The 18476-nt window shown below is 57.7% G+C and overlaps 2 protein-coding genes across 3 annotated transcripts; both read left to right on the top strand.

Annotated features, from left to right (window-relative positions):
* The first annotated feature begins 104 nt into the window (after positions 1-104).
* SHKBP1 (SH3KBP1 binding protein 1) lies at positions 105-10792 on the top strand. 2 transcript variants are annotated; one of them, XM_035023329.1, is made up of 18 exons: positions 105-220; positions 426-479; positions 637-682; positions 792-865; positions 1164-1222; positions 1444-1524; positions 2798-2959; positions 3044-3134; positions 3225-3328; positions 3892-4007; positions 4787-4874; positions 4987-5103; positions 6721-6891; positions 7894-8049; positions 8438-8534; positions 9539-9717; positions 9986-10100; positions 10207-10792. In XM_035023329.1, the coding sequence occupies exons 1-18, from the start codon at positions 135-137 to the stop codon at positions 10436-10438; spliced, it is 2028 nt and encodes a 675-aa protein (XP_034879220.1). In that variant the 5' UTR covers positions 105-134; the 3' UTR covers positions 10439-10792. The 2 variants fall into 2 exon arrangements, with proteins under 2 accessions (XP_034879220.1, XP_034879219.1); XM_035023328.1 differs by having other exon boundaries at positions 3225-3415; positions 10207-10790.
* Positions 10793-14508: 3716 nt separating this feature from the next.
* On the top strand, positions 14509-18239 carry LOC118022762 (translation initiation factor IF-2-like). The gene is made up of 6 exons (XM_035023565.1): positions 14509-14561; positions 16394-16452; positions 16618-16756; positions 17326-17435; positions 17972-18062; positions 18189-18239. Exons 2-6 carry the CDS (start codon positions 16409-16411, stop codon positions 18237-18239), a joined length of 435 nt encoding a protein of 144 aa, XP_034879456.1. The 5' UTR covers positions 14509-14561; positions 16394-16408.
* The last annotated feature ends 237 nt before the right edge of the window (positions 18240-18476 follow it).

Below are 18476 nucleotides of genomic sequence, written 5' to 3'. Positions count from 1 at the left end.
TAACTGCGACGGGTGAGCTCTTTGTCCAATCGCTGGCGGCTCCGGGAGTCTCCAGGCCAATGAGCAGGCGGCGGGGGCGGGGCCTGAGTACAGACCCGGAAGCGGGTGCTGGCCGGCCGGCTCGCCCGGGGGCCATGGCAGCCGAGGCTCCTGCTGCCGATGGGGTCCCAGGTCCGGGGCCTCCCGGGGAGGTGATTCATCTGAACGTGGGAGGCAAGAGGTGAGTGTAGGAAATTCCTGAGGCACCACCTCGGGGGCGGGGAGCGGAATGGGAGTACCCGCCTCTCCCGGGGGGAATCCTTGTCCATCAAGGATTGCTCCGCCTCCTGTTGAAGGCGCGAGTGCCTGGAGTGACGCCGTGGCTAGGGAGCCGCATTCCTTACCCTTCCTCCAACCCCTCGCGTCTGCTCACTTTCCCCGCTTAGATTCAGTACCTCTCGCCAGACCCTCACCTGGATCCCAGACTCATTCTTCTCCAGGTGATCGGGAGAGCGAGTTTGGGGCGGGCTGTGCGGGGGGCGGGGGGGCGGTTCGGGAAGAGACTATGGGGAGCCCTAATCCCCCCACTTACCCTCCCCACCGCCCGCACACACACACCCTGGCCCGTGACACCTGCTCTGTGTCCCCTCCCTGCAGTCTTCTGAGCGGACGCATCTCGACCCTGAAAGATGAGACCGGAGCCGTGAGTAGGGCATAGAGCTGAAATGGGGCAGCGGGGTAGGAGGAGGGACAGGATACTACCGCTCAGCCCCGCTCTTTGCCCCATCCATCCTCTGCCCTCCTTCCCGCAGATCTTCATCGACAGGGACCCCACCGTCTTCGCCCCCATCCTCAACTTCCTGCGCACCAAAGAATTGGACCCCAGGTTTGCATGGGGATAAAGGGACCCCACCATCTTCACCTTCTTCCCCTCAGAATGTTCACTTAAGCTCCTCGATCCTATTTAAATTGTGTCCTTAGAGTTTACCCCAAACACACACACACAAACACACCCACCCACCCATTTTCATTGCCCATATATATCATTGCTGCTTAGAATCTTTATCCAGTCAAAACTTGCTACTGCTTGGGATTCTCTGTGCAGTTTTGAAAACTTCCCCCTCAGAATTCTCCACCCACCCCCACTCCCCAGACTCTGACCCTTAGTCAATTCTGCTACCCAGGGGTGTCCATGGTTCCAGTCTCCTCCATGAAGCCCAGTTCTATGGGCTCACTCCTCTGGGTAAGTGGGGGCCCCATTAGCATCCTCGTTGCATAGAAAACGAGCTCCAGCTTTCCTGATGCTCCCTCTCCCCCTCTCCTGAAAGAAGTTTGGGTTAGAACTGAGAGCACTGGAATTGGTCCTGGGTCTCAGGGGGAGTGGTGGAGAATGAGCTAGGGGAGGCGGATAGGATCTGCCTCAGTACTCTCCCAAGTCCCAGCTTTCGAGTTATTCCGCCTCAGTTCGACGCCTGCAGCTGCGGGAGGAGTTGGACCGATCTTCTTGCGGAAATGTTCTCTTCAACGGTTACCTGCCTCCGCCAGGTGGGCACAACTAAGGGTTGGAGGGGAGGGAGGGTGGACTGAAGACTACATTTCCCATAAGGTCGCAGCTGTGAGCCCTGAGACACTATGGGAGATGTCCTCTATCAGAGGCCGGCTTGATGGAAAGGAAGTAGGAAACAGCGTTTCCAATGAGGCAATGGGCCAGCTAGCCTCACTGAGGCTCAGAAGTATGCCCTAGAGCCTGAAGGGGGTTTCAGCCCAGGTTTGATTTCCCTGTGGGGAAACTTAGGAAGAACCAGGGTCCTTTGCATGGAGGGGAGAAATATTAAAGGGGAGATAATCTCCATGGGACCTTGGATCAGCCACCCCACTGGCCATAGAAAATATGCCCCAGTGGTTAACGGGAACTGTAGTCCACTAGGCTTTGCTGATGGGTGGAAGGAACAAAATGGGGAAGTTCAGTTTATGACTATTTCCCTAATCTCAGTACCTTCATGAAGTTTGCCAAATATGAAGATCTCTGCTTTTGTTTTCTTAACTTAGTTTTACTGTGTGGTTTTTAAAAAGTCATTTTTTTAAAGTTTATTTATTTATTTAAGTAATCTTTACACCCCACACGGGGCGCAGACTCACAACCCCGAGATCAAGAGTCACACGCTCTTCCGACTGAGCCAACCAGGCACCCAGCCCAAAAGTCATTTTGAACAGAAGCTTTATATCACTACCTTTATACCATAAATAAGAAAACGTGAAAATAAAACCCCCCAAATACCAATGTTGTGATGCTTCTGCCTGCCAAGGAGATAGACTTCTGTTTCTTTTTTTTTTTTAAGATTTTATTTATTTATTTGACAGAGAGAGACACAGCGAGAGAGGGAACACAAGCAGGGGGGAGTGGGAGAGGGAGAAGCAGGCCTCCGGCAGAGCAGGGAGCCCGATGCGGGGCTCGATCCCAGGACCCCGGGACCATGACCCGAGCCGAAGGCTGCCCAACGACTGAGCCACCCAGGTGCCCCTAGACTTCTGTTTCTTAAAACAGAAGATTAACAAACACTGAAAAGGTAGCATATGAGGGCAGCACCAAACTGATTCGTCCTTTGTGATGGGCTCAAAGGAACCGAAAAGGGAGTAATTTGCTGTGTGACTGCATGTCATTGAATGCCGTGTCCCCACACCACCTAAAATCTTTTCCCCAGGAGACTATGCCCCACATGGGGGGAAATCAGTATCTGGCCTATTTAAAGTGCTTGTGACATGGCAGTTATTACAATTATTACAATTATTGTCGCTCTGCTCCTTCTCCCTGCCATAGTGTTCCCAGTAAAGCGGCGGAACCGGCACAGCCTAGTGGGACCCCAGCAGTCCGGGGGGCGCCCAACCCCCGTTCGACGCAGCAACACAATGCCCCCCAACCTGGGCAATGCAGGGCTGCTGGGCCGAATGCTGGATGAGAGAGCCCCTCCCTCCCCATCGGGTACGTTTCTGTCCCCTGGGAGGCTGGGGCACCCCGTGGGGTCCCTGTGACCCCGCCGTGATCCCCATTCTTCCCACCCCCAAGGGCTACCGGAGGAGCCGGGGATGGTGCGCCTGGTGTGTGGACACCACAACTGGATCGCTGTGGCCTACACCCAGTTCCTCGTTTGCTATAGGTGCTCGGGGAGGGTGGTGGCCGGAGGCTGGAGCCCTGTTGATGGGGAGGGCTCACGGTGAGGGTTGATGATATCCCCCCACCCCCCCAGGCTCAAGGAAGCCTCCGGCTGGCAGCTGGTGTTTTCCAGCCCGCGCCTGGACTGGCCCATTGAGCGACTGGCACTCACAGCTCGGGTGCTTGGTGGGGCTTTGGGTGAGCATGACAAGATGGTGGCAGCGGCCACGGGCAGCGAGATCCTGCTGTGGGCTCTGCAGGCAGAAGGCGGTGGCTCCGAGATAGGTAGGGTACCAGGACTTTTCCAGAACCTTCCGCCCTTTAGAATTATGCTTCAGCCTATGGTCTGTTAGAATTCTCTACCCCATTGGAATCCTGTGGCCTGTTAAAATAACCCACGCTATACAGTTCTCACGCCCATAAAGATTCTTTGCATTATTAAGATGATCCAACTCTTTAGAATTCCGTATCCTGTTAGAATTCCTTGGCTCGTAGAAAAACCCACCCACAGAGGATTCTCCTCTCCGTCAGAATTCCCTGCCCTGTTAGAGCTCCACGCCAGTAGAACCCCAGAGCCTGTTAGAATCTGCATTCCATTAGAAATCTCTGTTTGTCTTGTTGAAAATCTCCACCGTGTTAGAATTCTATACCCTGTCCGGAATCTGGCCCATGGAATCCTCTGGCCCTCGGAGTTCTTCCTGCCCCCTCCCTTCTCCCTCATGAAGCAGGGGTCCCGGCTGAGTGCTCCTTGCCCTCCGCAGGAGTCTTCCATCTGGGGGTGCCCGTGGAGGCCTTATTCTTCGTCGGGAACCAGCTCATCGCCACAAGCCACACGGGGCGCATTGGGGTGTGGAATGCTGTCACCAAGCACTGGCAGGTCGGGGTGCTGGCCAGCCTGGCTGCCTTCTTCCCGGGTGGGCTGTCCAGACCATACAGACCCAGGGAGGGGTTCCTTTCTGCCCTGCCCCACCTGCAGAGTGCCAGAGAACCCAGCAGTGGGCCAGATCCTGGGGCGGGTGCTGGCACGATAAAGGCCTAAGGGATGTCAGGTCAGGGAGGCCTTCTGGAAGAGGGGCTGCTGGGCGGACAGGAAAGATGGTGGGTTTGCAAAGGAGGACAGAGAAGTCTCCAGGCACTGAGTGGGGGAGTGGAGACACTGTAGGAGGCAGAAACCCAGAGGGAGACGAGCAAATGTCTGTCATTCCCTCTGCCCTCCCAAGCCCTGTCCAGAATGCAAAGAAAAATACACCTGCAGTGTTGCTTTCTCCTGTCCCGTGTGTTTGGGAGAGACAGACAGGGACGGAGGGAAACAGACAAATAGAAGAGAGCAAGTCTGAAAGAGGGGACAGAGCGAGGGGAGGGTGGACAGAGAGAAAGGCAGTGTGGTTACGTGAAGGGATGCAGAGAGACAGACAGAGAGGACTAGGAAAAGCCAGAAATAGAGTCAAAGAGAGGCCAAGAGACAGACACTGACTCAGAGATTTCCAGAGATGGGGAGACACAGATGGAGATAGTCCTGGAGCAGGTGAGGCTGGAGAGAAGCGGGCCTAGAAACCCAGGGTGGGTTCTGGAGTTGGGGGGGGTGCCCTGAGGGGTCCTGCGGAGGCGGAGGCAGGGACACCCGCCTCTGCCCCAGCCAATCCCGCCTGCCCCCAGGTCCAGGAGGTCCAGCCTATCACCAGCTATGATGCGGCGGGCTCCTTCCTTCTCCTGGGCTGCAGCAATGGCTCCATCTACTACGTGGGTGAGCAGCAGCCAGCACCCCACGTGCCCGAGAACCTTCCGGGGAAGTGGGAGAAGAGGGGAAAGCCTGGGCGCCTCGAACAAGCCCGCTGTACCCTCCCCGCCCACCCCAGATGTGCAGAAGTTTCCCCTGCGCATGAAGGACAACGACCTCCTCGTCAGTGAGCTCTACCGGGACCCGGCAGAGGATGGGGTCACGGCCCTCAGCGTCTACCTCACCCCCAAAACCAGTAAGCTCTGATGGGCTCCCCGCCCTGCCATCAGCCCCGGCCCACAGCTGGCTCCCCACCACTTGTGGAGCTTGACCCAGTGAGATTTAGGAGGGGCCGGGAGGGGAGATTGAACTCTTGTTCAGTCATTCAACAAACACTCACCGGGCACCACTTGTGTGCCCTGTGGCGGGCCCCTCCAACCAGGGGCAGAACTGGCCCCTAGTACTTCATCTTTGTGTTTCTTTTCCACCCCTGCATTTAGGGCATGACGCCTGCGTGCTCATAAAACGAAGAGGGTGCACGTTTTACAGTTCTCTCACTTGGGACAGTTTTTTTGTTTTGGTTTCTTGACTTCAAATGCAGAGCAATAGGCCCCTTTTTGTTTGTTTTTTATTGAGCTGTGATTCACATAGCAGAGCATTCACCATTGGAAATTGTACAATTCAGTGACTTTTAGGAGATTCACAAGGTTGTGCACGCATCACTACTATGGAGTTCCCGAACAGGATTGTTAGCACCCCAAAAAGGAACCCTGAACTCATTAGCCGTCATACCTTGTTCTCCCTCCTGACAGCCCCTGGAAACCTAATCTACATTCTGCCTCTGTGGATTGGCCGATTCTGGACATTTCATGTAAACAGGACCATAACAATATGCGGCGTTATGTGTCTGGCTTTTTTCACCTAGCATAATGGCTCTTTTGTAAATTTATTTTTTTCTTTCTTCTTCTTTTTTTTTTCATGGGGAGTGCTTTCTGGATCTTAAGATGACCTTGCCTGCTCCCAGGTTGTGAAGGTTTTCCCCTGTGCTTTCTCCTAGAGGCTTTTCAGTTTTAGCTTTTTATATACAGGTCTCTGCTGCTTTTCCCATTACCTTTTATGTATGGCGTGAGGTAAGGCTCACAGTCCATTTTTTTTCCCAGCAGCAGTAAATGAGTAACACACCTAACTTCACACCTGTCATCACCTTTCCTCCATGGAAGTCCCCTTGCTGATTTCATGTATTTATTCCTTTCTTCCCCACCCCTCTGCCCACCGCATGCCTCCACAGTGTCGCTTATCTCTTCATTTGTTTGTGTCCTTACAAAATGGGTGTTGTCGGCAGGCTTTGGATTCGCAGAAATGTTCCTGGGCGTATATGTCAATTGTCCCCTTACTTTTGCCCACCCCGTCCTAGGTTTAATGTCCGTCCAGGTGGCTGTGCACAACCCTAATCCATGGCTTTGAGCCTCTGCACAAAATACGAAAACCCACGTTTTACCTACCCTCACTCCTTAAGATGGTCCATTAAGTCTCTGACCATTGCAAAATAATTGTTCCCGTCTGGAAAGTTGGCGAGGGTGGGCCGTCCCTCAGACACTGGGTTGCGTTTTCTTGTCTTGCTGTCTGTTTATATGTCTGTTTTTCAGTCTTTTGCTCTGTAACCCCATCTCCCTCTGGGTCTGTCTGTCGCTATATCCCTCTCCCGAGATCCAGTTTCTTGGTTCCCTTTGCCTCCCTGTTTCTCTATTTTTCTATCTCTGTCCCCTGTCTTAATGAGATCTGTCTGTCTCTGTCTCTCTCTTGTTTTCTGTCTCTGCTTCTTGCTCTCTCTGTCTCTGATCTGTCCCTCTCTTCATCCTCCACCCCTCCCCAGGTGACAGTGGGAACTGGATTGAGATCGCCTATGGCACCAGCTCTGGGGGTGTGCGGGTCATCGTCCAGCACCCTGAGACCGTGGGCTCAGGGCCCCAGCTTTTCCAGACCTTCACCGTGCACCGCAGCCCTGTCACCAAGATCATGCTCTCGGAGAAACACCTCATCTCAGGTGGGCCTCGCCGGGCTGTCCCCGCTGCGCGTCTCCCTGCAGGACACTGGCCCAGGTCAGAGTGTGAAACCGGCGGGTGGGGGAGAGAATTTTAACCTGGGACAATAATTGCAGAAGTGTGAGATGGGTCCTGTAAGGGGACCCATCCAGGCGAGAGTGAGTAATTCATCAGTTCCCCAAACATGGCTTGAGCACCTGCTGTGCGCCAGGCACAGAGGATACAGTGATGGACAAGACAGGCCAAGTCCCTACCCCTGCGGAGCTGATGTTCTGCTGGGGATGGCAGATGATAAACATGTCAGAGTAGAAATGACCGACAGGCAATGATGAAGACCAGGAATCAGAGCAGAGCTGTGTGAGTGGCTAGAGCTTGGTGGGGTCACTGGGGAAGGATCTTTGAGCAGAAACAAAGGAATGCACCCCCCCCCCCCGCCGCCGCCTTGGGGACAGGCATTCCAGCAGAGGGACCAGGCATTGCAAAGGCTCTGAGCTGGGAGGATGAAGGATGGATCTGAGGAGGAGCAGGGAGCCCCTGTGCCTGGAGCAGTGTGGGCGAAGGAGAGGGTGGGGCTTTGTGAGCCATGCAGAAGACCCTGTCCTTGACCCTGATTGGGATGGAGTCTCGGGAAGGAATGCAGTGAGCGGAGGAGGGCCATGACCTGGCACAGGTGTTCACAGGGTCCCCCTGGCTGCGTGTGGGGCCAGGCTCTGGGGGCAGGACAGGAGCGGGGAGTCCAGGGAGGAGGTGATGATGGACAGGACTGGGGGGCTGGGGGGGACAGTGACAGGGTTAGGTGAGATCAGGCTCTGGAATGATTTTGGAGGCAGGGCCAAGAGGACTTTTAACCATTTGGAGTTCTGGGGCAGAGCGAACTCTCTGAAAGGGAAGAATTCAGAGGGGCCCGAATCCTGACACCTTTGTGGGGGTCATCGTGCGGCTCGGGAGGGTGGGGCGGCGGGGATGCAGGCCTGACCTGCTGCCCGCCCCCCCTTGCTCCTCAGTCTGTGCCGACAGCAACCACGTGCGCACGTGGTCTGTGACTCGCTTCCGGGGCATGATTTCCACCCAGCCCGGCTCCACCCCGCTCGCTTCCTTCAAGATCCTGGCGCTGGAGTCCGCCGACGGGCATGGCGGCTGCAGCGCCGGCAATGACATTGGTGCCTACTAGCCCCTGGCGCCCCCCCCCCCTCGCCCCATGCGCCCTGCCTGAGCCCCACTGGCCTCCATTGGCCCCTTACCCGACCTGCCCAGCGGGCCTGGTCGACCTCCATTCACCCCCCGCCACCCCCCATTGAATTCTGTTACCCCATCGAGTCCTGTGACTGCCACCTGACCCAGGACTCCCACCCCGCCTCCCTGAACTCCACTGACTGTTGCTGACCCCCAGCCCTTTCTGAGCTCGCCCAATTCCAGAAGCCTGGGAATGCAGGCCTGGGGTCCTGGGAGGGATTCCTCGGTGGGGAAGGAGGCAGAGCCTTGGGGTTTGGAGTCCCAGGGACCCCGGCTGGCCCTGACTCCCCGTCTTCCCCCCCCATCCCGGCCCAGGCCCCTACGGCGAGCGGGATGACCAGCAAGTGTTCATTCAGAAGGTGGTGCCAAGCGCCAGCCAGCTCTTTGTGCGCCTTTCATCTACTGGTCAGCGGTGAGGACCGTCCCATCATATGGGGGGGGGGGTTGGAGGAGAAGGCAAGATCCCAGCTGGGTCACGGAGGCCAAAAGGGGGGACACTTGAAGGAACAAAGGCTAAAAGGGAGCACAAGGCCTGGTCCTAGGTTTGGGGGCTGGAGGAATCAAAGGTGTGACACATACGGGTGGCAGTGAAGCTAGAGAAACCCCAGGCACCCCTGCTGGACCTCAGGCAGGTGGCCCAGGTGGTCAGGGCCCCGGGGTGGGGGCAGGAGGCGCGGGCGCAGGTGCCCGGGCCAGGGGGTGGGGCGCGGGCCGCTGTAGGAGCCCGGAGGAGGTGCTCGCCCCAGCCTGGGAAGGGGACCTGTGATGGTTTTTTTGAGGAGGGAGCCCTGGGGTTCCCAGGGCTGGAAGTGACCAAATAGGACATCCGATGGGATGCGCGTTGTCCAGGAGCTGGAGCAGTGACCAGGCTGCAGGGGGCCCATCAATCATGTGGAAAAGCCCAGATTGCCCTGAGCGGGCTGGGGAGCCGTGGGGCAGCACAGTGGGGAGCACTGTGGGGGCTGGGCTGGAGGTTGGATAGGAGCCCCAGAGCCCAGGGAGGAGGCTGGGACAGGTGCCTGGTGGGAGCAGGCAGCGCTTGACCAGGGCCAGACAGGAGGGGAGGAGGGGGCCCTGGGAGAGACACTGGAGGCCGAGGGGACTGGCCGTGGGGAACGATAGGAGGTGAGGGAGGTGCCCAGGATGACTCCGGCCTTCCTTGCGACGGGACCAGGGGAGAGCTGCAGATCTGGGGGAGAATCCCACTGGGGACGTGTCGGGGCTGCCGGGCAGGCGGGAACCATCCAGGAGGCAGCCGCACCCAGAGAGAGTGCACTGGGGAAGGATAAGCGGGCTTGGGATGGTGGTTGCAAAGGCAGGAACGGAAGCCGTAACAGTGGGATCTGAGGCCCGGGAAGGGTGTAAGGATGAGAAGACGCACTAGGGCCAGGGTGACCCCCTCCCCTTCTGTCTCAGGGTGTGCTCTGTGCGCTCGGTGGACGGCTCCCCCACCACCGCCTTCACGGTGCTCGAGTGTGAGGGCTCCCGGCGCCTGGGCTCTCGGCCCCGGCGCTACCTGCTCACCGGCCAGGCCAATGGCAGCCTGGCCATGTGGGACCTGACCACCGCCATGGACGGCCTCGGCCAGGCCCCTGGTACTCCCTGCCCCGCCCCCAGGGCCCTCTCCTCAACCCCCTTCCTCAGTCTCCCTCCCCAAGCCCTTGGCCTCTGACCCCTTTCCTCTGCCTTTGAACCCTACCTTGCCCCTGCTTGTCCACCCCTCTCTCTTAGCATCTGAGCCCTGTCCCTGGACCTCTGCATTTTTCCTCCTATCCTGACCTCAGTCCTTGCACACAACGCGTGTCCCTTGCCCAGTGATCCTTGTCTTGCCCGCCCCCCCCAACCCGTTTCCTTGCCCCGCAGCTGGTGGCCTGACGGAGGAAGAGCTGATGGAGCAGCTGGAGCAGTGTGAGCGGGCGCCGCTGTCTTCCTCCAGGAGCTCTCTCCCCAGCGCCTCCCCCCGCACCTCTCTCACCAGGTAGGCCTGACCCCACTTCCCCTTTGTGCAGTGGGGGGGGGGGGGTGCTGCTACTCATCTGCCCCGGATGACACGCACTGACCCTCATCACCCCCCCCAACTGCAGTCTTCACTTAGCCTCCAGCAACACCTCCCTGTCTGGCCGGCGCGGGAGCCCGAGCCCCCCACAGGCTGAGGCCCGGCGTCGTGGGGGAGGCAGCTTCGTGGAACGCTGCCAAGAACTGGTCCGGGGTGGGCCAGAGCCCCGACGGCCACCGACACCAGCCCCTCGGCCCCCCGTGGGTCTGGGAGCTCCCCTTGCGCCCCCCAAGGTGAAGCTCAATGAAACTTCCTTCTGAACACAGCTGCCATGGTGCCTTTGGATACCCAGGTCCTGGGGGGGGGTTGGCGGGGGGGAGCCCTGGTGCCTCCCTGCTTCCTGTCAGAGCCCTGGGTTCAGGGCCAGGGCCTCCTTGGAGTGGTCACTGTTACTAGGCCCCCACTGTCCCCCCTTTTCTGGAGCCAAAGTCACCCTCCCCTAATAAAGTTCTCACTGCCAACACCTTGCTGACATTCCTAGAGGGTTTGGGGACCCCCAGGGAAAGGGTCGGAGAGATGTGGGGACTGGCCATGTGTCTGGCTATAGATTCAGGAACATCTGGCTCTCTCTCGCTTTAAGCAAAGAAAGAGAACGTAATGGTTTACTCCTGGCTTCAGGCATAGCTGGATCCAGGGATTCAAAAACTCATCCAGAATGTCTTTCCATCTTTTGGCTTTGCTTGCCTCTGGGATGCATCATTCTCAGTCAGGTTTTCCCCTCTGGGTGCCAAGATGACTCCAGGTACCTCCTTAGCAACTTTTTTTTCTCTCCTAGCAGCAGAAGCAAAAAGAAAAAAAAAAAAAAATCATATGACTGATTCTTACTGGCTCGAATGTAGTCAGATGGCCACCCCTGAACAAATCACTGTGGCCCGTGTGATGGAGGCCTTCCATTGTTCCAAGGGTCCTGTGCCCTCACAAGCCAGGAGGTGAGATCAGCCCACTCCTCCCCTCCAACCAGAGGAGGAGTCCCTGAAAGGTGAATCAGGGTACTGTTCCCACAAGCAGGGATGAATGGCTGCAGGTCAACAGAAACACAGATGTTGGCTATACGATTGCCACATCCTTACTGTTTGTACCCTAAACTTTGCCACGGCCAACACCTTGCCCACATCCCTGGCTGCCCAGTCTCATCCCTTTCCTGCCCCTACCAGAGAGGTTATGTGGGACAAGTTCTGCTCACTCCAGCTTATTATCCTTGAGGTTTTTCCCCAAATAATACCTATTCCTATGGCAACTTCTCAGGAGTTTTCTGCCTCTTTTCCTTGGGTCGATGAAGAGGAGAGGGGGCCAGACTCGGGACAAGGGATTTTAGAATATGCTAATTTGAGAATCCCAGAGTTTCTGGAATGCCAGAGTTTCTGTAACATAGTGGAGAGGGGTCCAAAATGTAAGGGAATCTAGAATGCAGGAATATTCTAGAATGCTAGTGGATAAACAGTATTAGGGTTCTCCCCTGCATTTCAGAGAATGCAGACTAGAGGTTTTGTGACAAAAGGACCTGGAAGTCAATGATTCTAGAACGGGAGTGTTCTAGAATACATATGAATCTACATTCGTAGGAATATTTTGTATGCCAGAGTTTCTGGAATGCTAATTATAGGACACAGAAAGCAAATCTGGAGTACTAGAAAATCTAGAGCATAGGGGCATTCTGGAATGTCAGCTCTTCTAGATCACTAGAGGGTTTGTTTGCATTCCAAGAAACCCATAATGGCAGGGGGTTCTGGATTGTCAGAGAATCTAGAATATGATTGGGAGATGAGTGATTCTAAAACATGAATGTTCTGGAATACCTGTGAATCTCAAACTCTGGAAATGTTTTTACATGCCAGGACATTCAGAATCCTGGGGGGTGTTTGAATGTTAGGAAGTCTAGAACATAGGAGGGGGTTGGGATGCCCGGAAATCTAGAATGTGGGATGTTTTATAATGCTCCCAGATCTAGAATGTTGAGATAGTTTTTCCTTGCCAGGGAATCCAGAACACTTGTGTTTCTGGAATGCTGGTGACTCTAGAACTGAGAGAGAATCAGAAAATCTGAAATACTAAAGAGATTTGTCTGTTAATAAATGGGATAAAACCCTGCGTGTGAGCACATGATGGGAGGAAGCTTCCAGAATGCCACGGCTGTAGCACTCTGAGGGATTCTGAAGGGTTGAGAGCAGATCAGGGTCCAAGGGAGGACATAGAAACGACCCTGGGAGATACTGGCACTGACGGGGAGGGATTGGGAGCGGGGGACTCCAAAGTGGGGGAGGGGGGATGGGAAGGCAACACCATCCCCGGAAGTTGTAGTGGTGAGCCAGAGGCTGTTGCCTAGCAACGAGCATTGAAGATGCCCCGGATCCCAGGCAGAAGGGAGAAATTTCGGCAGCGCCCCCAGCAAATGCTCCAGCCACAGGGTAGGAGGTGAGGAGGAGGGCAACGGGAGTGGGGGTGGGGGTTGTCAGGACACGCTGTCCTGCAGGGCCATCTTAACCAGATTGCGGGGGCTTCACAAAAACAGGGACCCAGAGCACATTCAGTGGGCAGTCAGGGATTCCATCATCATGCTAGGACTGCCCACGAATGCCCACGAGTGGGGCCTGAGTGTCATCGTTACTGCTCTAAGGGGCTGCATGTCCCTGGATGGCGAGTGGGCCCAGATTCTGGGTGTCAGTGCGGGATGGAGGCGTGGATTGTTGTAGGTGGTAGTAACAGTGTGCGTGTGGCTGTGTGAGTTACCAGGGTGCTTCGCTGTAACGGGGCGCGGGGGGGAAGGTGACGGGGTCGCCCGTCCATCCTCCACACCCTCGCTGGAAGAAGGAGCAGGAGTGGGGGTGAGGACGAGTCAGCTGGATCGGTTGATATTCTTAGCCTAGGGTGGGCCCTATATGGTCAGGGCGCGCGGCCTAGTATCCTGTGGGGGTGGAGCCTGTGATGCACTGGGGGCGGAGCTAAGGATCCAGAACTGGAAATCTTAAGACTCAAACTGCGTGGAGGGATGGGGCCTGGAACCCGGGGGGCGGGGCAAACATGAAAGGGGTGGGGCTTGGGATGCTAAGTATGGGGCTGCGCCCGAATTCACTGTGGGAAGGGCAGTGACCTGAAACTCAGAGGAGAAGGGGCCAAGTGGGGAGCCAGATCTGAAGCTCAGGGGGCGGTGACCTTAGGAGAAGAGAAGTGGGATGTGTAATGGCGAGGAAAAGGGTGGGGCCTTGAATTTATAATGAAGGGCAGGAGCTGAGCTTGAGACCTACTGCATTGGGAGGCTGTAAGCAAGGCTTGGAGCCTGGGACTCCCTAAAGAGAGTGCAGGTGGGGCCTAAGGCCCCCTGTGGCTTGGGGCTCCCGAACCGACGGTGGAGGACTCAAGGAAGGGAGGGGACTAGAATTCTTTAAAGAGAGAGTCTGCAACTCTATCAGTTGGGAGGGGTGCTGTTGGGAATCTTTAAATATTCAGGCTAGGGAAGGGGGGTCTGGTAACCTCTAGGGGCAGCGGTGGAGAGGGGTGTAAGGAGAACAGCTCTCTCGGAGCAACGTCTGTGGGTCAGGGGCCGAGCCTGTGTCCTCTGAGGGCCAGAGGCTACAGCCTTCTGAGGAACAAGCTTTTGCTTGTTGGACCCGGAACCCGTGAGGCACAGGGCCTTGAGAGGAGGAAATCCTTTGGGAAGGTACAGAGTGGGCCTGGGGCCTCAGAGGGGCCAAACCTGGGGCCCACTGTAGGATTAGCACTCCCCCCCCCGCCCCCCCCGAATCCTGAGTCTCTCGCATGAGAAGTGGACAATTCTGGGGGCTTCCAGCGTTTACACCAGTCAGGGAGCAAATTCTGATCAAATTTCTACCACAACTGTGAACGAGGAGATGAGGCCTGTGCGTGACGGTCTAGTTTAGGGGACCCTGACCACTGCCTACGCATCCCTCCCAGCCGTGGGAGGGGTCCCAGCGTCTCCACTCTTCAGCTTCTCCTTCCCGAGTCGGTACCGGACTCCCGATTTCCCCTCCAGCCCTGAGAACCTCAGGCCCCAGCGCCCCCCGCCCGGCACCTGTCCCTCTAGCCCCTCCCCCGCCGCCTTCCGATTGGCCAAGAGGGTAGCGCCCCCTGGCGGCATCGGGCTCTGATTGGCGGGAAGTTAGCCGCCGCGGCTAGGACTGTGGAGAAAATGAGTCGGCCTCGGGCGGGGGCGGGGGCGGGGCCGCGCCGAGCCGGACCCGCTGGACAGACGGCCCGCCTGGAGCGGGACTCCACGCCGGACACGATGCGGCGGCCTGGCCCCAGCGGCCGCCGCCCCCTTCTGCTGGTGCTGCTGCTGCCGCTCTTCGCAGCCGCCGCCAGCCCCAGCCCCAGCCCCAGCCCCAGCGAGGCCGTCGAGGTTGCGGGGACCCCGGGCCGCCCGGCCGGGTAAGCCCCACTGCGACCCCTTCTTCCTTGTGCCCCCTCCACCCAATAAGTCTGGTGGGTCCGGAAGCACCAGAACTTGCGGATTTAGGGGACTAACGAACCCAGTGCTTCGGCGTAGGGATGAAAGAGCCAGACCCTTGGATTTATTAGGACCCTCTATTTTGCAGGGCTTAGAAGCGGGGAGTACTGAAGTTTGGAGGCGAGGGATTCAACGCTGGTGTGGTAGATGGACAGTAGGGCCCCAGGGAATTCTAGGGTTTTTTTCGGAGAAGGGTCCCAGCTTATATGGGGATGGGGCTTTGAGTTTTCCTACGATGATAGATGGGTGGGGCGCTCCAGCTGGGATGAGGTTCCCCAAGCTTCTTGGGTGCTTAAGGAAGAGGAGTATCGGAGGTTATGAAGGGATTCTATGGTGGGGTTGAGATGTCCTGGTTTTCTCGGGTTTGGGAACGCCTGGATGAATTAAAAGGGACCCTTGGATTTTCTTAATGACTTAGGAAGGCGTGGACTTCGGGCTTGATGGCGGAGGGGCTTGCAGGGGGGGTTGTGCGGAGGGGGTTCCTCAGATTTCACGAAGGTTGGGGATGCTCTAGTTTCCTAGAATTAGAGGATCCCGGGCTTGAATGAGGGACCAGTGATTTCGCGGCAAGAGATCCAAAATTTCCTATAGATTTGGGGGTTATAGCCCCCCTTCCTGTCTACGGGTGACGAGATCGAAGAAAGCAGTCTGCCCAGCACCCCCACCCCCCGCCCTGCGGCCCAGCGCTCCGTTACAAAGGCCCCGGGCTCCGCTCCCGCCTCGGTCTCTGCGAATGCGTTTAGTAACCCGAGCCGCGCCGGGGGCGGGGCCGGGAAGGGGTTAACCCGGAGAAAAGGCGGGAGGGATAACGGCAAGATCAGGGGTCCCGGAGGCTCCCATCTGGGCGGTATCCTCCCTCACTGGGCCCCACCCGTCTGGAAAGAGTCCATGCGCCCGACGTCCCCTTCACAGCATCTCCCGCACGGCCCTTCTCCCGGGGCCTGGGCGCGCGTCCTCATCCCCCGTCCCCCTTAGCCTGGGGCTAATGGATTTGTCTGGGGGGCCCCCTGGTTGCGACGCACTTGCGCTGGAGCTGAGGACTCCGCTATCCAGAATCTGAGACCCTCTGGGCGCAGAGATTTCTCGAAGAACGACTCCTTCCTCCTGATCAGGCGGGAAACTGAGGCCCAAAGACCAGGAGATGCTGGCTCCAGGACACAGCGCGTGGAAGGGCAGGAACGGGCTAGAACTCAGGCCTTGGGATTCCCAGTTCTGGGCTGTGGCTCCTTCGGTATCCCCCTCCACCTCAGCACCCTGCTGGACCCACAGTCAAAAGAGGATCTCCTTCCCCGGCCGCTGAGGCCTGTGGACGTGGCGCCACCTGCCGGCCATTCTAGGGATGACGACCGAGTCAAGGACAGGGATGTGCGGGGAGGGCGGGGTTCTAGATTCCCAGACAGTCGGGGGCTTGGAAATGCGCTTAGAAATCTTCTTTGCGTCTTTTAAAAATACCATTAAAAAAAAAAAGACTCTAAAATGTCCTTACCAATAAGACTTTACCACTAAACACTTCAGAAAATAAATAAAAGTAGGGTTGCTGTGACCTTCATCCCAGGAGAGTCTATGCCAATTTGCCTCCCACAGTTCAGATGGGGAAACTGAGGCATCCAGCATCGTGCCTCAGCTTGATCAAACATCTATTTCGAGTGCTCTCAAGCCTTCTCTTGGCTTTCCCCTCCCCTATCCCCCACTGCCCTCCTTTGGGAGTTTTAGAGGACTAGGGGCCTGAGTGACTTCCACCCCTGTTTTTTAGTCTTGCTGCTTGTCGATGCTGCCCAGGCCGATCGCCCAGGAGAAGTCGCTGCCTCAGAGGTGGGTTCTTCTAGGTGGGGTATGGGTAGGAAGTGAAAGGGGGTAAGAGCAGAGGGGTCGGGGCTCCCTTCCCCGCCCTTCATCCCAGCTGGAATGCCGGATGCACTTGGTGGAAAGAAAGACTCGGTCCTTCCTTCTCCACTTAGTCCCTGGCTGTCTCCGAAGCCTCCTGCAGGGTCCAGAGTTGCCCGCCGGAAAAGTGCGCAGGCCCTCAGCAGTGCCTGACCCCAGTGCCCCTGGTGCTGCCGAGCCCCAGTCCCAGCGTGAGCAAGAGACAGGTGTCCCTCAACTGGCAGCCACTGACGTGAGTGTGCGGATCCCTCCCCTACCAGAGGCACAGGAGCTCCCAGCTCCGCCACCATTCCCCGCACACCTTTCTCTCTGCTCCCTTGTCTCTTCTCCCTTCTTCTCTTTCTCTCAACTTGTATCGCTGTTCCTATTTCTCCTTTTCATGCCTGCCCCATTCTCTGCATCTTTCAGTCTCCATTTCTCTGGCCTTGTCTCCATGCCCTCAGTCTGTATGTGTTCTTTTCCATTTCTGTCTCTTTCTGTTTCTCCCATCATTGCCTGTCTCTTGTTCTCTGTGTCTGACTCTCTGTCTCTTTCTGCCTCTGTCTTCTCTCCTCTCTTTCTCTCCCTTCCTCATCTCTGTTTCTCCCCCCACGTTTGTCTCTGTTTCTCCCCAAGCCTGTGAAGAACGCTCAAGGTCTGGTCCCTGGAAAGGGATTGGAGGTGGGGGGCGGGGGTTGGGGAGAGCTGCTACTGGGAGATCTCCTGGCACGGAAGGCCCCTACCAGCTGTGGGGGAGGGGGCGTGGGGGAGGAGGGGGTGTCCGTCTAACCTCTTTTGTCTCCTCTGCCCTCTCCTACCCAGGCTGCAGGAGGCCCGAGCTCTGCTGAGACGAAGGCGGCCCCGCGGGCCGGGTGGCCGGGCACTGTTGAGAAGGAGGCCCCCACAGCGCGCCCCTGCCGGCCAGACCCGGGGTAAGAACATCCGCCCTTCCTCTGCCGGGGGGCAGGGGGGTGGGTTCCGGGCCAGATAAAGCCGTCTGGTTCCCACGGTCCAGCCGCCGCCTAGCTGCCCCCCATTGTAGCTCAGACCCCCAGCCCCCCAGGACACGGACCCTCTAGGGACCCTGGCGTCCGGCCGTGCGAGGTGAGCCCGGGACAGGACCCGACGCTGGCCAGAGGCGCTGACCCGCGGGGGTGGGGCCGGGAAGCCAGGCGTCCGGGCTCCCTGCGGCCGAAGAGGGGGGCGCTGTCCCGGCAGAGAGTGCAGCCGAACTAGCCCAGACAACAAAAGCGATTGCGCGGGTTGGCGCCTGCCCGGTCACCGAATGCCCAAAATTGCGGGGCGGCTGGGAGCCAAAGGCCTCCCCCTGCTTCCCCGACCCTCCCCCTGCCCTCCTCCCACTCCAGCTCTCTGCCCCTGGGCTAGCACACCCCCTAGTCTCAACCACCCTCTAAAGTCCCCCTCCTGCTGTGGCCTTCAGCCCAGATGTGTCCCCTTCTCCCTAAAGTCTTCCAGATGTGGGCATCCGGCCAGATGTTAGGACCCCCGCCCACAGCCTCAATCCACCGTACGCTCTTATCCATTCCGACTTCTACCAGGTGTGGGGGGTCCTGGCCAGATGTGACCGTATCCTCAAATGTGCCCCCCCTCACCGTCCTGCCCACAATCCAGACCCCAAATTCCTTCATGTGCCCAGGTGCACCGACCCTTCTTCTCTCCACCAGATGTGCCACCTGGCTGCCCAGATGTGCCACGACAGCCCCATATCCCGATGAAGCCTCTTTCTCGGCGTCTAGGGCTGAGAATCGGCCTTTACCGGCCTCCCCAAATGTGGCCCCCACTGCTCTTTCCTCTTCATGGATTCAGCCCTGTCTGGGGGGAAACCGGCCCGCCCCCACCTGTTCCCTTCCCCGCCGCTCCCCTGCGGGCCCCATTCACTTGTTGGTGCGAGGCGGGGGCAGACGGGGCGCCCCCCTCCCCCCTGCGAGTCTAGCGCCCAGCCTGCGCGCCTC

Source organism: Mirounga leonina, unplaced genomic scaffold, assembly GCF_011800145.1.
Source record: "Mirounga leonina isolate KUSES-001 unplaced genomic scaffold, KU_Mleo_1.0 Mir_177, whole genome shotgun sequence".
Classification (NCBI taxonomy): Eukaryota; Metazoa; Chordata; class Mammalia; order Carnivora; family Phocidae; genus Mirounga; species Mirounga leonina.
The sequence above is the reverse complement of the archived record's forward strand: the minus strand, read 5'-3'. Positions and strand labels throughout refer to the sequence as shown.

Excerpts from the sequence above, each read along its gene's own strand:
- SHKBP1 (XM_035023328.1), top strand. The coding sequence starts at position 135 with ATGGCAGCCGAGGCTCCTGCTGCCGATGGGGTCCCAGGTCCGGGGCCT. Across the intron at positions 866-1,163 it reads ACCAAAGAATTGGACCCCAG|GGGTGTCCATGGTTCCAGTC; the intron begins GTTTGCATGGGG and ends TCTGCTACCCAG. Across the intron at positions 5,104-6,720 it reads CTACCTCACCCCCAAAACCA|GTGACAGTGGGAACTGGATT; the intron begins GTAAGCTCTGAT and ends ACCCCTCCCCAG.
- LOC118022762 (XM_035023565.1), top strand. The coding sequence starts at position 16,409 with ATGCTGCCCAGGCCGATCGCCCAGGAGAAGTCGCTGCCTCAGAG. Across the intron at positions 16,757-17,325 it reads CTCAACTGGCAGCCACTGAC|GCTGCAGGAGGCCCGAGCTC; the intron begins GTGAGTGTGCGG and ends TCTCCTACCCAG. Across the intron at positions 17,436-17,971 it reads CCCTGCCGGCCAGACCCGGG|TCTTCCAGATGTGGGCATCC; the intron begins GTAAGAACATCC and ends TTCTCCCTAAAG.